The 15622-nt window shown below is 38.9% G+C and overlaps 2 protein-coding genes across 2 annotated transcripts; both read left to right on the top strand.

Moving 5' to 3' along the window:
• Positions 1-10800: 10800 nt before the first annotated feature.
• K441DRAFT_568850 (uncharacterized protein) lies at positions 10801-12106 on the top strand (the record flags this gene model as incomplete). Its single annotated transcript, XM_067643842.1, has 4 exons — positions 10801-11328; positions 11434-11802; positions 11854-11919; positions 11978-12106. 4 exons carry the CDS (start codon positions 10801-10803, stop codon positions 12104-12106), a joined length of 1092 nt encoding a protein of 363 aa, XP_067502421.1.
• A 58-nt stretch (positions 12107-12164) lies between these two features.
• On the top strand, positions 12165-13145 carry K441DRAFT_518441 (uncharacterized protein; the record flags this gene model as incomplete). The annotated part of the gene is made up of 1 exon (XM_067642126.1): positions 12165-13145. A coding segment is annotated over one exon (981 nt), but the record flags the coding sequence as incomplete, so codon positions are not given.
• Between the last annotated feature and the right edge of the window lie 2477 nt (positions 13146-15622).

Raw genomic sequence — 15622 nt, 5'->3', positions numbered from 1 at the left:
TTTATAGTAACGCTCTTTAAGATAGCGCCTTTACTAATAGCTGGTTATAAATTAAATTGCGACTGCTAAGCTTTAATAATTAATTCTTATATTAAGTTTAGTAAATCTAGCGGGTTAACTAAATACCTTTAAAGTAATTAATCTTGCCCTAGAGCATATTAACTACTACTATACCATTAATATAAAACTATATAAAAACTCTACTTACGATATTAAAAAGACATTTAAATAGGTTGCGCTTACTAGTTTATATATTTCTTAACTATATACTATACTAGAGACTTTATTTAGTTAAAAAGTTAATTCTAAATATAGTAAAAAGTTAGCACTTGCTAATATATTTAGTCTTCTATCTATTGCAGTCACGTGAGGGGATATTTAATTTTTGTATAATTGGGAGGCGCAGGGCTATAAGGTCGCTCTAGGGCTAGTTCTTAGCAGTTTTGCTAGTTCCTAGCACTCAAATCTGCTAAGGATTTGCCCTAAAGCGGCCAGATATCCCCAACCGCAAGCCTATAGCTGCAAGACTATCTAACTATAGTGGTCGCATTAAGGCTGGCTTTTAGTGGTTTTGCTAGTTCCTAGCACCTACTAAAGAATTGCCTTAAAGCGCTATCTATATATAATGTATACTAAGTATAAGGGATAGCGGGTAGGGAAAGCGAATTAGCCATATAGTAACTGCGTTTAATATTCGCGAATATTATAGGAGGTCTTAGTATTATGCGTTGCTAAGGTAAATGCTGCTAAGCAATATATAGACGCTAGTATCTATCTATTGCAGTCACGTGAGGGGATATTTAATTTTTATATAATTGGGAGGCGTAGGGCTATAAGGTCGCTCTAGGGCTAGTTCTTAACAGTTTTACTAGTTCCTAGCACTTAAATCTGCTAGGGATTTGCCCTAAAGCGGCTAGATGTCCCTAAGCGAAGCTCCTGCGCCTAATAAGACATTACCGCATTCTGCTATATTCTGCCATGTTATTATATTCTACTAAATTCTGCCACCTTATTATATTCTGCCAAATTCTACTATATTATCGCATTCTGCCAAGTTCTGCTATATTATTATATTCTGCTATATTCTGCCAACCCTAAGTTATAAGCCAACTAATTAGGATTTTCCATACCCGGTATAGAAAATTGCTATTAGCTTACTTACCACTAGCGCCTTAGCGGCCCTTTTAATATCTTAACCTACTACCTAGTAATCCTTACGCTAAGAGCGGTATACTACGCTAGAAGTAAAAGTTAAGGCAATAGAGGTTAGTAGTCTTAGTTTTAATATATAGGCGAAAGGCTTCTAATAACTACCGACTTAGCTGCTAAATTTGCTAATATAAATACCCTAAATCTTTAGCGAACTAGGCAGCACCCTAGTAGAAGGAGTAGTTTAAGTAACTACTTAGGTTAATCCCAGCAGCTACTAGATAGGAGGAAAGGATCTTATAAACCCCTAAAGAGATAAAGGGTTTACTATTAAGACTAAATAAGGGAGAGTTAAGGGGTTAAGGGTCCCTATTAAACAGCTTTATTATAGCAGCGACTGGGCATAATAGGCCGCCTACCGCCGTAATAGCAACGTTAACGCCTTAGTGTTACTTATCGGCTTTGCTTTATTTAAGGCGGAATATTATTCTACTAGGCGTAAAGGTGATATCGTGTTAAGTGGCCTTTTTTGCTAGAAAGGTCGTTTGGTTTTTAAGCTCCGCTATAGTATACGTAATCTTGCCTATCTGTAAAAATCTAGTAAATGCAAGGGTAAATGCGGCATTAGTATTAATATCTGGTAGTAATAGGCCGTGTGTTACTACCTAGGCTAGAATGTCTTTAGTAATGGGTTACTTGTCCTTTTTTACTAAGGGAGAGATAGTGGCTGCTCTAGTAAGTAATCGGTGTACTATAGGATCCTTAAATGCTATAATTAAGATGCTATAATCTATATAGCGCAAGCGAATTGCGGAGATATAGGCTTATAAGGTTTTAGCCTTAAGCCTACCTATCTATAGCTGGGAGGTACTAAACGCGCGGTGGGCAATCTATTTGCCTAGTTTACGCGGCTTAGCCGGGTAGGGGGAGACTTCTTTAAGTGCGCAGTATAACTCCTAGCTGTTAACTACTAAGGAATAGTTCCTACGGGTTGCTAGTATAAGGCCGTTTTAGAGAAGGAGCGCGTAGAGGTTAAATGGCGCGTTAATATTATCTTTAAAGTTTATAGGCGGTTATAAGTAGTCCGTTGGGTTTACGGCACCTATTAAAAACTTATTAGCTTTAGTAGTAATAAATTAAGGGCCTAGTATAGGCAGAACTAATAGATAGCCGCAGCCTGGAATTAAGATAGTGTATTAACTAAGCTATTTAAATTACCTAGGATCTACTTCGCGGATATTATAATATTATAAGCTATAGTAGCCAGTATAATCTTACGGAGTAATTTGTTTACTACGCTATGGATAACGGTTTTCTTAATGCCCTGGTAAACTACTATGCTATTAATATAAATAGATAGCGCGCTATACTACTAGTTGGTAGACTATAGATTAAATACGTAAGTAATAGTATGTATCTCTTTCGGATTAATATAGTCTACTTATTAACTGGGCTTAGGCAATATACTAAACGCCTAAGATTAAGGGAGGTTGGCTGTGTACCACTGCTAGTTATCCTTATATTTAAGTTCCTTAAAAAAGTAAAAGCCGCTAAACCTAAACTAGGTAGAGGCGTTAGTAAAGAGATAAATGCAGGTATACTTAACGTCGTTAAAGAATAATACCCTATTACTTATAGTAAGTAGGTTAAGCCAGATATATAAGTTACTTCGTAACTTAGTGCTAAATCGCCTAGGTTTATACTTATTTACTAGAGTCTTTAGCTAAGTAGTAATAAAGATTTAAAGGGATCTAGAGTAAAATTAACTAAGTTTAATTACGTGGGCGTACTATATAAGGTAGCCCATAAGCTACTAGGCTTAAAGAAACAATAATAAGCCGTATTAGAGTGCGGTAGTGACTTTTTTAATAGCACGTAATTGTTTCTATAGTGATAATTGCGTTTATATTTATATAGTGTTAATAGTATATCCTAGAGCTTTAATAACAGTTCCTGCTATATCTTTAGAGCCGTTTTAAGGGATACCTAGGGAGTTAGTAATAGAGATATAAGTCTAGGTAATAGCCGCTAAGTTGTTTAGATTAGTAAGGATAAAAATAAAGTTATCTAGGTAGTATTTTACCTTATAAGGTAGTTATAAATAGAGTATCTAATGCAGGCCTTCCGCGAAGAGGTTAAATATAAGCGGCGTAGTTTAAAGACTAAAGGATAGGTAGTATTCTTAGTAGGTAACACCTTTCTAGAAGAAGCCTATTAATGTTCTTGCCTTATAAGATAGGGGGACTATATAAAACGCGTCTTTAATATCTCTTTTAAGTAGTAAATATCCACAACCTGTAGAAATAACGTAGGCTTAAATAGCGGTAACTGTAGTATATACTAGTGCTCTATATTCTTTTAGGATTGCGTTATTAACTAAAGATGCTAGTAGAAAGGAGAGATTGTAAATTCGGCGGTATCCTCTATCCGATTTTAGCACTAGGCTAAGAGGTAAGACTATAATAGGCCCTGTCGCGATTCTAATATATCCTTTTTTAAGGTCTAATATTATCTTTTTAGAGATAAGGTCGGCGTTATCTTAAGAGGAGTTGTGGTTCCTATAAGATCTTAGGGTAGAGATAGACTTAGCTCCTATCTCGTAGCCATAGGTTAGGATGCCTACTAAAATAGCTGGTAGATTGCCTAGGTAGTTAGATAGAAGGGAGTACCACGCTAAGATCCTTAGGGGCGGTAGAGAGTGGTGGAGAGCCTTTGCCTCTATAAAGGTAGGGAATAATAGTAACGTATTAGGCCTAGGTCCTAGGCGTATAATTAAAGTTAGTATTATTATTAGGCTAGACCCTACTTTATAAGGTTCGCCTTACTATTCCTAGGCGCAAGCTTTAGATAATATAGTATAATCTTTACTATACTTTAAGCACTTATACGGGTATTTATAAGCTATATTATCGCAGCCTCTACTATTAAGCCTATAGTAGGTATTAGAGGTATAGAAGGTATCTAACCTAAGTCTCTTTAAGGCGGCAAAGCTAATAGCACTAGATATTATAAGGTATGGCGCTGTATACTAGACTAGTATTTGCTAATTAGCGGGCTTTAGTTAGCTATTGGTTATTATAAAGGTATAATAGTTAAGTGCTAAATTAAGTATATAACCTACCTAGATATACTAGGTTAATAAGGTATAAATCGTGTTTATTTAGAGAAGTATACTAGTAATAAGGTCTAGCGGGTATATATAGAGGGTGCTAGTAATAACCACATAGTTAGTAAAACCTTTAAACTAGACACCTTTATCTATAAATAGCTTCCTATTTACCTTTACCTTCCTTATAACTAGAGTACCATTCTTAATCTATATCTTATTGGCGATCTTAATTTAAGCGGTATAGACTTAAAGACGGGCGAGGTTTACTAAATTAAAGGTACCCTTAAAAATATCTAGGTAATCCCTTTTTATAACGCTAAGAAGGCGGAGTTTAAGCAACTTTACGCCAGGAGGGAGAGGCTTACTAAGGACATCAGCTGTAGTAGCTATTATGGTGGCCTATAAGGCCGAAGCGGCCAAGCCTAACTATAATTAAGCCATTTGGGCTAGGTGGTATTTATACTAGTAAGCCTCTTCCGCTAGGCAGGCTTTGCGCTCTTCCTTATACTTCTAAATCTCCCTTTTATCTTAGGCTTGTTCCCTTTACTCTTTAGTAATTTTACGCTCTTTTACGGCAGCGGCGCGTATATTAGCCTTAGACAGCATTATAGGACTAGCGGAGGAGGGTGTAGCGGTTATAGACGATGGTGTAGTTAAGGTAGGTTATCTAGGTGGGTTTACTTATTAGGATTATGCACGCGTATAAATCTCCTAGTTGGTTATAAGCGGTAATAGCGTTATAAAATAATTCTTAAACGAATGGATAATAAATATATAATGAATATTAATAAGTTCAGCGATATTAAAAGCGAATTAGCCATGTAGTGACTGCGTTTGATATTCGCGAATATTGCAGGAGGTCTTAGCATTGTGTATTGCTGAGATAGATGCTGCCAAGCAATATATAGACGCTAGTATATATACTATCTCTAGGCCGAGGGTTATATATATGTCTAAGCAGTTAACAGTAATTATAATAGTTAATTTAAGTCTACTAATATTTTTTATAAATAGTGTAGAGCTTTTTAAAAAATATATTTACTTATTTAATCTTTAAAATATTATTATACCTAATAAGATTATTTCTATTTCGTCTAAAGATAAGGAGTAATTTACTACTATTACTAAGCTATTAGCACTTAGAGATTATATAGAGGTAATTAATAATATATTCTATACTAAGGATAAAGGTTATTAACTACTTTAACTTTACTTAACTTAACTACTATACTTTACCTCCTTAACCCCTTAACTACCTATTTAGCTTATTACTTACTACTCCCCTAACTATTTATTTAGCTTATTGTTAACTACTTCTTTTATAACTGCTAGTTAAAGACTACCCTTATTTCTACTCTTTTTGCCTTATTATAGTTAGCGACTGCTTACTAACTCCTTACTCCTTATAGTATACCCCTTTAAGTTACTACATGGTTTATACCTAACATCTCTTATATTATTATCTTAAGAAAACCGTCTTACTAACTACTTATAGTAGATTACTTATTATAGTTAGCATTTATAATCCTAATAGCTTCGCTAGCTGTCCTAGCTTCTCTCTCCTTAATATTAGCTTTTTTAATATCCTCTATTTTAACCCGTTTAAGATATATACTACTAGGTTCCTAAAGTTACGGATTTAATAGCTGTTACCTTACCTTTACCCTAATAGGCTCCGCAACTAGACTCTACCTAAGGGCGTAAATATAGTAACTCTAAATAATATTAAGGACTGGTTAATAGGAACCTTTAATACTGTTACTATAGATAGGTAGGTTGTAGTTGCTTATAGAGGTTAAGTAAGCTAGTAGTTAACCTAGGATATAAACCGCTACCTAGTTAACCGCTGTTAGCCTCTCTAGTTATATACTATCCGCTTTAGCCTCTTAAGTAGGCTAACTTAAATTAGTAGTAATAAGAGTAGTAAGGATGCTAGTAAATTAATTATAATTAGTAGTAATAAGGATAAGAGTAATGCCGGCTAGGAGTAGTCTTAGTAGTCTTAGTAGTTACGGCAGTCGTAGTAGTTAGATAATAAGTAATCCCCGCTTTTTAGGGAGAGATAATAATGTCCGTATGCCTTATAGGAGTTATAGTAGTCTAACCCTATTAAGCTATCGGATAACAAGGAACCCACGCCTCTTAAGGAGAGGCAATAATAGCTATATGCCTTCTTTATAGGTCGAATATTAACTAGTAAAAGTACTCTAAGATTAACTAGTCGTAGTTATGGTGCTCTAGTATTTTATAGCGCAGCCTTAAGTATATTTATTTAACTACTACTAGTTTATCTAATAGAGGAACGTTAAACTAATCTTCTTAATATAGCGAGTTATTAAGGTGCTATTATAATTAGTATTATACGCGGGTTAACCGCTTTGGCGTTCCTTTTACCTTAATATATAGTGGTAGCAAGTCTTAACACTTATAATTAACTAAACTATTAAGTATAACCACTTAATATATTCTCTAATAAGTTGCCGCTATACGGCAATATAATATATACGTTATTAATTTCCTTTAATAATATCTTAAGTCTTAGTTAACTAGTTAGCCGGTTTACTAGCAACTCTAAGAAATAGGTAGCTTGGTTTTTAGACTAGATAAAGCGGCATAATAGTATACCTCCGCTAGTAGATTAACTAGCTTCTTCTAACTTTTTAATTTAGCCACTCTTACGCATATCTATAAATTCTTACTTAACTCCTTAAACTCCCTCCTAACGCTCTACTCCTTTAGCTTTAACCTTTTAGACTTCTTTTACTTTAACTCGCCGGCCTCTTTCCTAGTGGTTTACTCCTTATAATTAGGCTACTTAAAATCCTCTATTATTAACTACTTAGGCTTTTTCCTAATTAACCCGTTAGCTTAGGCTTATATTTATAGATATATATAATAATAAGGAGCATATTTTATAAGCTGCTTAGGAATTGTATATATAACTAATAGATTATAGTTTAATAGATAGTTTGGTAGATAAGTTTATAGTTTTCTTTTTAGGATAAATAAGTAGTAACTTATAGCCTTTAGAATAGTTAAATAAATAGTCTAATTAATTCCTTAACTGCTTTCTGGTTTAATTTAATATAAAAGTTTACTTAGAGATTAACTGCTTATACCCTACTAGCACGTAATAAAGGGGAATGCTAAGCCCTTCTTATTTACACCTCCCACATTTCTAAATATATAGCTTTTAGTGTTAATAACCGCTTACGCCTATCCCGCTCATTATTTCTTATCTCTTTACTATAGTTTTTTAATACTAGGCCGCTAATATTCTTACTAATAGGTGCTAATATTAACCGCCTATATAAGATAGAAGCTATACCCTCTAAACCCCGCTATATTTTATTAGCAGTAGAATCTATAATCCTTACCCTTTTTTTCTACCTCTATAAGTTCTACTACTAAGAGTTATAGGTGGTTCTAAGCTAGGCTCTATACTATTAGTTAGCGAAGTAGTTTATAAGTCCACTAGTTAAGTCTCCGGTACTAGTAGTTAAGTCTTTAGCACTAGTCGTTAAGTCTTTAGTACTAGCGGTTTAGTCTCTAGCACTAGTAGTTTAGTCTCTAATACTACGCTTTTACTACTCTATAATTTTAGTTCCTATAACTACTCGCATTTAATCTTTTGCTATTATAACTAGTATAAATCACTATAACCTTATCCTAGCGACTAGTTATACTATAGCAAAGGGGATAGTATACTACACTAGTTAAGGGGAGATGGAGTAATTTCTCTAGCTAAAAATAGCACTATTATTAAGAAAAGGGATTCTAATACTAAGCTGAATAAGTGTATATAGTTCTCTATAAGCTTTTTTTACTATAATATAACTAGTAAAGCAGTCTTATTATTAATTTTAGTTTATCTTTCTATAACCTATACCCTTTATTCGTTGGCTGTAAGCTTACTATTATTAGCGCTACTAGCTATAGGTAATAAGTTATTAGTACTAGATATTAGTTTCTTAGGTTTTCTAAACTCTAACTACTTAGCTAGTATACTGTTTATATTTTAGCAAAGGAACTAAACTAGCTACTCTCCCTAAGCTATAGTATACTTCTACTTATTTAATAGGAAATACTTATAGAGATCTTCTATAGTTTATATTAGAAACTTAGTAGCTAAGGTAACCTTATTAAAGGCGCGTGTAATTGCCTACTAGTAGTAACTAGGTAAGAAATATAAAGAAGGCATTAGAGTAAATCTCTTTTCTATTAGGACTAACTTATCCACTTATACTTAATACTACTTAGCTAGCCATTAAAGAGTAACACCTTACTTTAAGCCTAAGGTTAGTTTTTAAAGGGAGATAGGAGTAGTTGGCGTAGTAGTTATAATAAGAAAATTAGGGTTTATTAGTAAATTGTTAGGGTGCTAAGATCCTAGAGGCCTCCTAATAGGATTTTAATTTTCCTAATCGTCCTAATAGGCTCCTAGCAGGCTGCTAGTAGGATTTTGATTTTCCTAATTGTCCTAATAGGACCCTATTATCCTAATACAATCTTAACTATCCTAATGCGTTCCTAATAGGACCCTATAATCCTAATACGATCCTAATAGGACCCTATTATCCTAATGCGATTCTAATAGGACCTTATTATCCTAATACATTCCTAATAGAAACGCCCCCCCCTCTAAGCGACCCCCCCCCCTAAAAGCAATATCCCCCATAAAGATATATATAAAGCTCTGCACGAAGCTCTATATAAAGCTTTATATAAGGCTTTGCATAAGGCTTTATAGAAGGCTCTATATAAGGCTCTATATAAAGCTCTATATAAAGCTCTATATAAAGCTCTATATAAAGCTCTATATAAAGCTCTATATAAAGCTCTATATAAAGCTTTATATAAAGCTCTACGTATAGAGGCTTTATATAAGGCTTTATGCGAAGCTCTATATATAGAGGTCTATATAAAGCTTTGCGTAAAGCTCTATACAAAGCGATAAACATTACTATTAGGTCCTCGCTATATTCCTAATAGCCCCTATATAGCTACCTTATTTTTTACCCTTCCTTTTTTATATCCTCCCTACCTAGGGAGATACTAGAATGGCAGCTAGTAGAGGACTATTGCTAGAACTAGACGACTATCGCTAGAACTAGATAACTATCGCTAGAACTAGATAACCATCGCTAGAACTATATAATTATTGTAGAACTAGATAACTGTTACTAGAACTAAATAACAACTGTTTAAATAACTAGCCAGCGAATACTACGAACAATTTAATTAATTAATTAATTAAATTAAACCAGAGCTTTAATATCGGCCCATTACTAAATCAAATTAAAGCTTCCTAGGGAGGCACCCTAGATAACTACCGTTTAAATATACAGCTAGAGCCTTTAACTAGGCCAACCCCTCCCCTAAATTAAATTAGACACTAATATATAGGCAGATAAATAGTAGGCGGATAGGTAGATAGATAGGTAAGCAGGTAGGCATAAGGCCTAGTTAAGAAATTAGTACACGGCCGGTTAATTATCGGGAATACCGCTAATTAACGATTTAGAGCCTCTGCCAAGGCTTCCCCCTCGATTAATTGCTTAATGCGCGATTCTCCCCCTAGAATAACGCAGGTCTTCTATAATAGATAGATATAGGTAGTAGGTAGGAAGGACAGCTAGTAAACGGCTATAGAGAACGGTTTAAATTAATTAGAGCCTTTAATTGGGCCGACCCGTCCCCTAAATTAAATTAGACACTAATATATAGATAAATAGGCAGGTAGGTAGGCAGGTAGGTAGGCAGGCAGGTAGGTAGGTAGGTAGGTAGGTAGGTAGGTAGGTAGGTACTTGCAGTTAAAAATAAGAGGCTAGATATAGAAAACTACTGCTAGAAAAGGAAGAGGGCAAAGAAGCGCACGTATATAGCTAGAGGAGGTGTTCTATCAGGAGCAGAAGGGGCCTCTTGTGCACAAGCTGCTCAGCAAGGTGCAGCAGGAGGGGTAGCAGCGGTAGCAGCAGAGCGACCGCAGCGAGCCCTACGCAAGTGCAGCATGTGCAAATCAACAGAACATACAGCACGTACGTGCTCTAGACGGCAGGTAACTAGCTAGTAGATAGCTACACTAAATACAATTATTTGTGGTTGAGTAATTCGCATTATTTGCCCTCGGTAGTGGGGCAGGTGGGCAGGATGCCCGCATGGGCAGCTTGCCCGCAGATTACGTTACATACAAAACAAAGTCGGATCACCTAAGAAACCTTGCGAAAGTCCCTTAGACCATAGAATCAACTTTGTGACAAAAAAGGCTAGCGATGTCCGCTTGCGTATATATGTATGTCCGCTAATTGATTCTACGGTCTGAGGTTGCTGAGGCAAACCGGACGCTCAGCTGTACCCCGCCGGGACATCTAGCGTCCGAGCTGAGTAACGCAAAAGCTCGGCTAGTGCGGCTGAATAATTGCTCTTCTATTTTATACCCCTACTCTGGACAGGTAACCTTTTCCTACAGTCTGACCTTCTCAATAGTCTTTGTCGATCTTGTATCATTCTTCTCAACTTTGCTAGTCAATTAGAAGCTTGTAATGCATCGAGCCCTGCGGAAAGTGCTGGGTCGGGGAGGGCGGCGGCAAGCTGACGAGGCTGACCAGACCTCGACAACGGCCGATGATAGCTATTCGAGATTTACAAAACAATCAGGGGGGATTCAATCATTACAAACTGATTACAGCGCTGTTACAAAAGCTTCCACTCCCTTGATTCGTATCTCACCAGCTGCTAGGTACGGACAACCAAGTTCATTGGGCATTGAATCCACAAATTTGGGCCTAAAAGTGCTCTACCAATCCAACGAGACTACAAATTCTGCTGTAGACATTGTCTTCGTGCATGGTCTTACGGGCAAATCTTACAATACATGGCTACATGAGCAAAGTGGAACTCATTGGCCTTCGCAGCTATTATATAAGGACATCCCAGAAGCACGTATCCTTGCATTCGGTTACGATGCTGACATGGCTCACTTCTGGAGCCCTGCGTCCTTGAACCGAGTCAGTAACCATGCTGAAAACATGCTTGGTGCTCTTGCGCGGTTGCGAGGCCGAACAGACACTGTATGTCCTGACATTATAATGGGCTAAACCCCAGCCGCCTCCGGTTTATATTTCTTGGATACAGACCGCAACGTCATAATGATTTTAAAGCTAACGAACGATCAGGAAAACCGCAACGTCATTTTCATAGCCCATAGTCTTGGTGGCCTTGTAACACAAAACGCCTTGAGTATCTCGCGAGCCAGTGCTGAGAAACATATCCGTGACGTTGAAGGGAGCACAATAGGCATTATTTTTTTAGGAACTCCTCATCACGGGTCTGATTTCGCAGCGTGGGGCATATTCGCATCAAGACTGATGAGTATTGCAAAGAGAAGCAACGCTGATATCGTTGCTGTACTACAACCGGGGTCTGAGATGCTCGCCATCATCCAGCAGGGCTTCCACAGCCTGCTAAGGAGGAGAAAAAATGAGGGGTCTGAGATTTACATTACTTGCTTCTTCGAAGAGCTTCCAGTAAAACTCGTTGGCGAGGTCTGCTTCACCGATCTACCATAACATAATCGCTGGCTGACCAGACCGAAGGTGGTAACGAAGCACTCAGCAATAATCCCAGGATACAGCAGCTATGGCATTCATGCAAATCATATGGTAAGAATGCTCCTATCGTCGCTGAATTTTATAATCGCGCTAGTACTCATAAAGGTAGGACATGACCAAATTCGCGAGCAACACCGATCAAGGCTATGAGGATATAACGGGTGAAATTTACAGATGGGTTAAACTACAGCGCCAAAAAGTGCAGCCCACTTGCTTTGGCGAAATTGAAGAAGGTTAGGAAAGCATCCTGATTAAGATCTTCGGATTAGACTTATATTTTGGCATGAATAGAATGCCTAAAAGCTTTGGATTACGAAGAGCTTGGCAATCGCCAAGAACGAATAGAAACTGCACTCCCATTGACGTTTGATTGGGTATTTGTTCGCTCCCATATCCAATTTTCCAATTGGCTTCAATCGACTGGTGGCTTGTACTGGATTTCCGGGAAACCAGGCTCGGGGAAATCCACAATCATGAAGTATCTTGCAAGTAGCCCTCAAACCATACAACTTCTAGGCGAGAAAGCAGTAGCTCAGCGTGGAAAACCCCAATCTGTGATCGCTAGCTTTTTCCTAGATTTTCAAGGCAGTTCGTTAGCAAGATCTGTGGAGGGTATGTTGCGGTCCATCCTATATCAAATATTAAAACAACAACCGCAGCTTTTCTGCGCCGTATTACCTCTATTCGAAGAGCGACAACACACTCAAGCAACATTTATCTGGAGACGTTCCGATCTAGAATCGATTTTATCGAGGGTTATCATGGAGGCGAATAGACGAAACTTGAGGGTCCTCTTGTTTATTGACGCTCTTGATGAGTACCAAGCAGAAGACATTCAGATTGCCGATTTCTTCGCGAATATTTGTGGCAAATTTCCGGACGGGCTCTATGTGTGTGTGTCAAGCAGATCGCATGTTGATTTCATCCACCGCTTCCGAAATTACCCCAAACTACATATGGAGGATGAAACAATCGATGACATCCAGCACTATGTTGCCGTTCAGTTTTTGAATGTTATAGAAATCGAAGGGTCTAACCTACAAATACTCGTCGACTCTGTAGTTGAGAATGCAGAAGGGGTATTTTTGTGGGTTAAGCTTGTGTGCGACGAGCTTCTTCGGGCGTGGAGGAAGGGGGAAGATCTCTCGAGTCTTACACAGAGATTACGAGAAATACCCAAGGAATTGAATGCGTTTTATGCTCGCATGCTCGATGGCCTTAGCACTGAGGATCGTTTGGAGGTTCGAGCAATGCTTGCAATGGTCAGAACTGCTACAAGGCCGTTATCTCCTTTAGAATTACGGTACGCTGTTCACCACGCCACCGATCTATACCATGACTTGAACAACGATCGCCTAGCAAAGTCGCGAATCCTTGCTGTCTGTGGAGGCTTCCTTGAGGTGAGGAAACCACCGGTTTCTGAAGACGAAACCGACACTAAATCCGACACTGATGCCGGCGGTAATGAAAATGCCTTGGAAACTGTCCACCTTGCACACCAAACTGTGAGCACGTTTCTCTCCGCTAAAGAAGCTGGTCTAGGGGATGAATATTCGAGGGGAGTCAGGGCCGCTGGGCACATATCTCTCCTAAGGGCCTGTATCGGAAGACTACTTTCCTTGACCGAGGAGTATGTCCCTGTACTCTGGGAACTGAGTACGAAAGCCAGATCCAGGAATACAATTGATGAGCGATTTAAGCTTAGTAGCTTATCGGCTTCCTCTTTCATCGAATACGCCGCAACCTGGTGGATTTATCATGCGCAATACGCAGAGCGCTACGACACTCACGAAACTATAAAAATTCTAAGACGCTTTCCTGCGGCTTATTTCGGGGTTTGGCTTGAGCTACAATATGAAACAGACATTAAAGCTAACTTCGTAAACCCGGCGGATGAATCAGACTTGGAATGGCAGCAGTTTAGAGAGCCTCTACCTTTAACTTTACTTGAGCTTACAATTACTGTCAACATTTTTCACTACGCTGCTAATATAATCAACTTGAGCGTCTTGAGTAATACTCGTTTTGACATCAACGAGCACGGCGGCCGCTTGCTCTATGCTGTTGCTCGTGGAGGTAACATGGATATAGCACGGCTTCTCTTCGACTTTGGAGCTACGATATCACCTTCGCTCCGGAACGCTTCTAGCGCACTTGCTCGGGCTATCTACTTTGGACATCTTTCACTTGCTCAACTTTTTCTGGACAGAGGAGCAAGCCCCGACGAGCCTGCCTTGTATTTCAAGGACCTGATCGCGACGCCGCTCGAAGTGGTGATCGAGACAAAAAGTATACCGGCTCTTAAGCTCCTGGCTCGCTACAAGGCGAATCTGGAAGGTCATGTATCGATATTTGGCACGGCACTACAGGCGAGTGCTCTGCGGGGCGACCTTGCTTTTACGAAGGCACTCTTGGAACTTGGTGCCAATGTTAACGGAGCTGCTCCTGGTTCAATCTACGGTGGAGCCCTTGAGGCAGCAATCATGACCTCGAATCGTGCGTCCCGTAAGGAAATCATCGAATTATTGCTCTGTACCGGGGCAAATCCAAACGTAAGAGTTGCAGTGGACCAGAAGGGTCCTCTGTTATGGAAAACTGTATTGACTGGTGACGCATTCGCAGTACAAAAACTCCTTGAATATGGCGCGTCGGTTAATGAAATGGATGAGCTTGGGCGGAGCCTACTTCTAGTGCTTATTAGACTTCATGCAGAACACAGAGTAGACCATCTGGATGAAATAGGACGTATCCTCATGCAGCACGGCGCGGTGTTCAACGACAGTGATATTGCTGCTACCGGGTCTATAATATATTGGTCTCAGGATATCCAAGAACGTGAAAGTATGTATGCGGATGCGCTCAAAGTAACAAGACGTCTTTTCCTCGAACAAGGCCACATGAAAGGCGCTGAAAGTTTGTCTGAAGACCTTCTCATTGAAATGTCTTCAACCAGAGAGCGAGAAGATACGGAGGAAAGAAACAGGCTGTGGGCAACTTCAGACGACGGGCGGTCTACGCTATCACAACTCACAGACCGAAAACGCTATGCTGCCTGGTCTCCGTCGGGTCTTGATTTCCGATCACCGTCGACAAACCCAGATGACCGACGATCGAGCGATACCCTTCTGCTTGCCCCCACACCTCAACGTCCAAGAAATGATGGGCGAGCAAGCCCGGTTTCAAGATCGGGAACTCCAGGCGCAATGTTCGTCTCACGACCAAGAAGCATGCCTCCGCTATAAAACGTATTCCAATTTCTATATTATTCCTCTTAGGATTTGATATCCCAGTAGCTATCTATTGCGAAGTGTGGGTTTTGGTCCGAGCTTATATCACGTCAGTAAGTGCACCGGATTAGTCCATCTTAGTCTGCGCATAGCGCAGGTGGTCCGCCGCCCGCAGTATATATAGGGGAGCTTGTCTCCTCATTTCATGCGTTGGTTTTTGCACTTGACATCCGGTTTTCTTTTAGGCTACTGCTAGTTATATACCCCCTAAATAATACGCATACACCCCCCACCTCAACAAGCTTAGATCCTTCCTCTCCGAGTTAAAACGTCACGTGTATACGTGCGCAACTATCGTGTGCCCATACCTAAATCAATACCTCGCATTTGCCCTACTTTCCCCACATCTACTATGGCTCTTAACCAGTGATGCAACTGGTTTGGATTGGATAGAAAAATGAGGCAAAAACCAATCCATAATTTGAATCAAAGCTTTAAACCGGTGATATAACCGGTTTAACCAATTA

The sequence above is a fragment of the Cenococcum geophilum genome (genome assembly GCF_001692895.1).
Source record: "Cenococcum geophilum 1.58 unplaced genomic scaffold K441scaffold_30, whole genome shotgun sequence".
Taxonomy (NCBI): Eukaryota; Fungi; Ascomycota; class Dothideomycetes; order Gloniales; family Gloniaceae; genus Cenococcum; species Cenococcum geophilum.
Note: the sequence above shows the minus strand (reverse complement) of the source record. Positions and strands in the feature narration are given on the sequence as shown.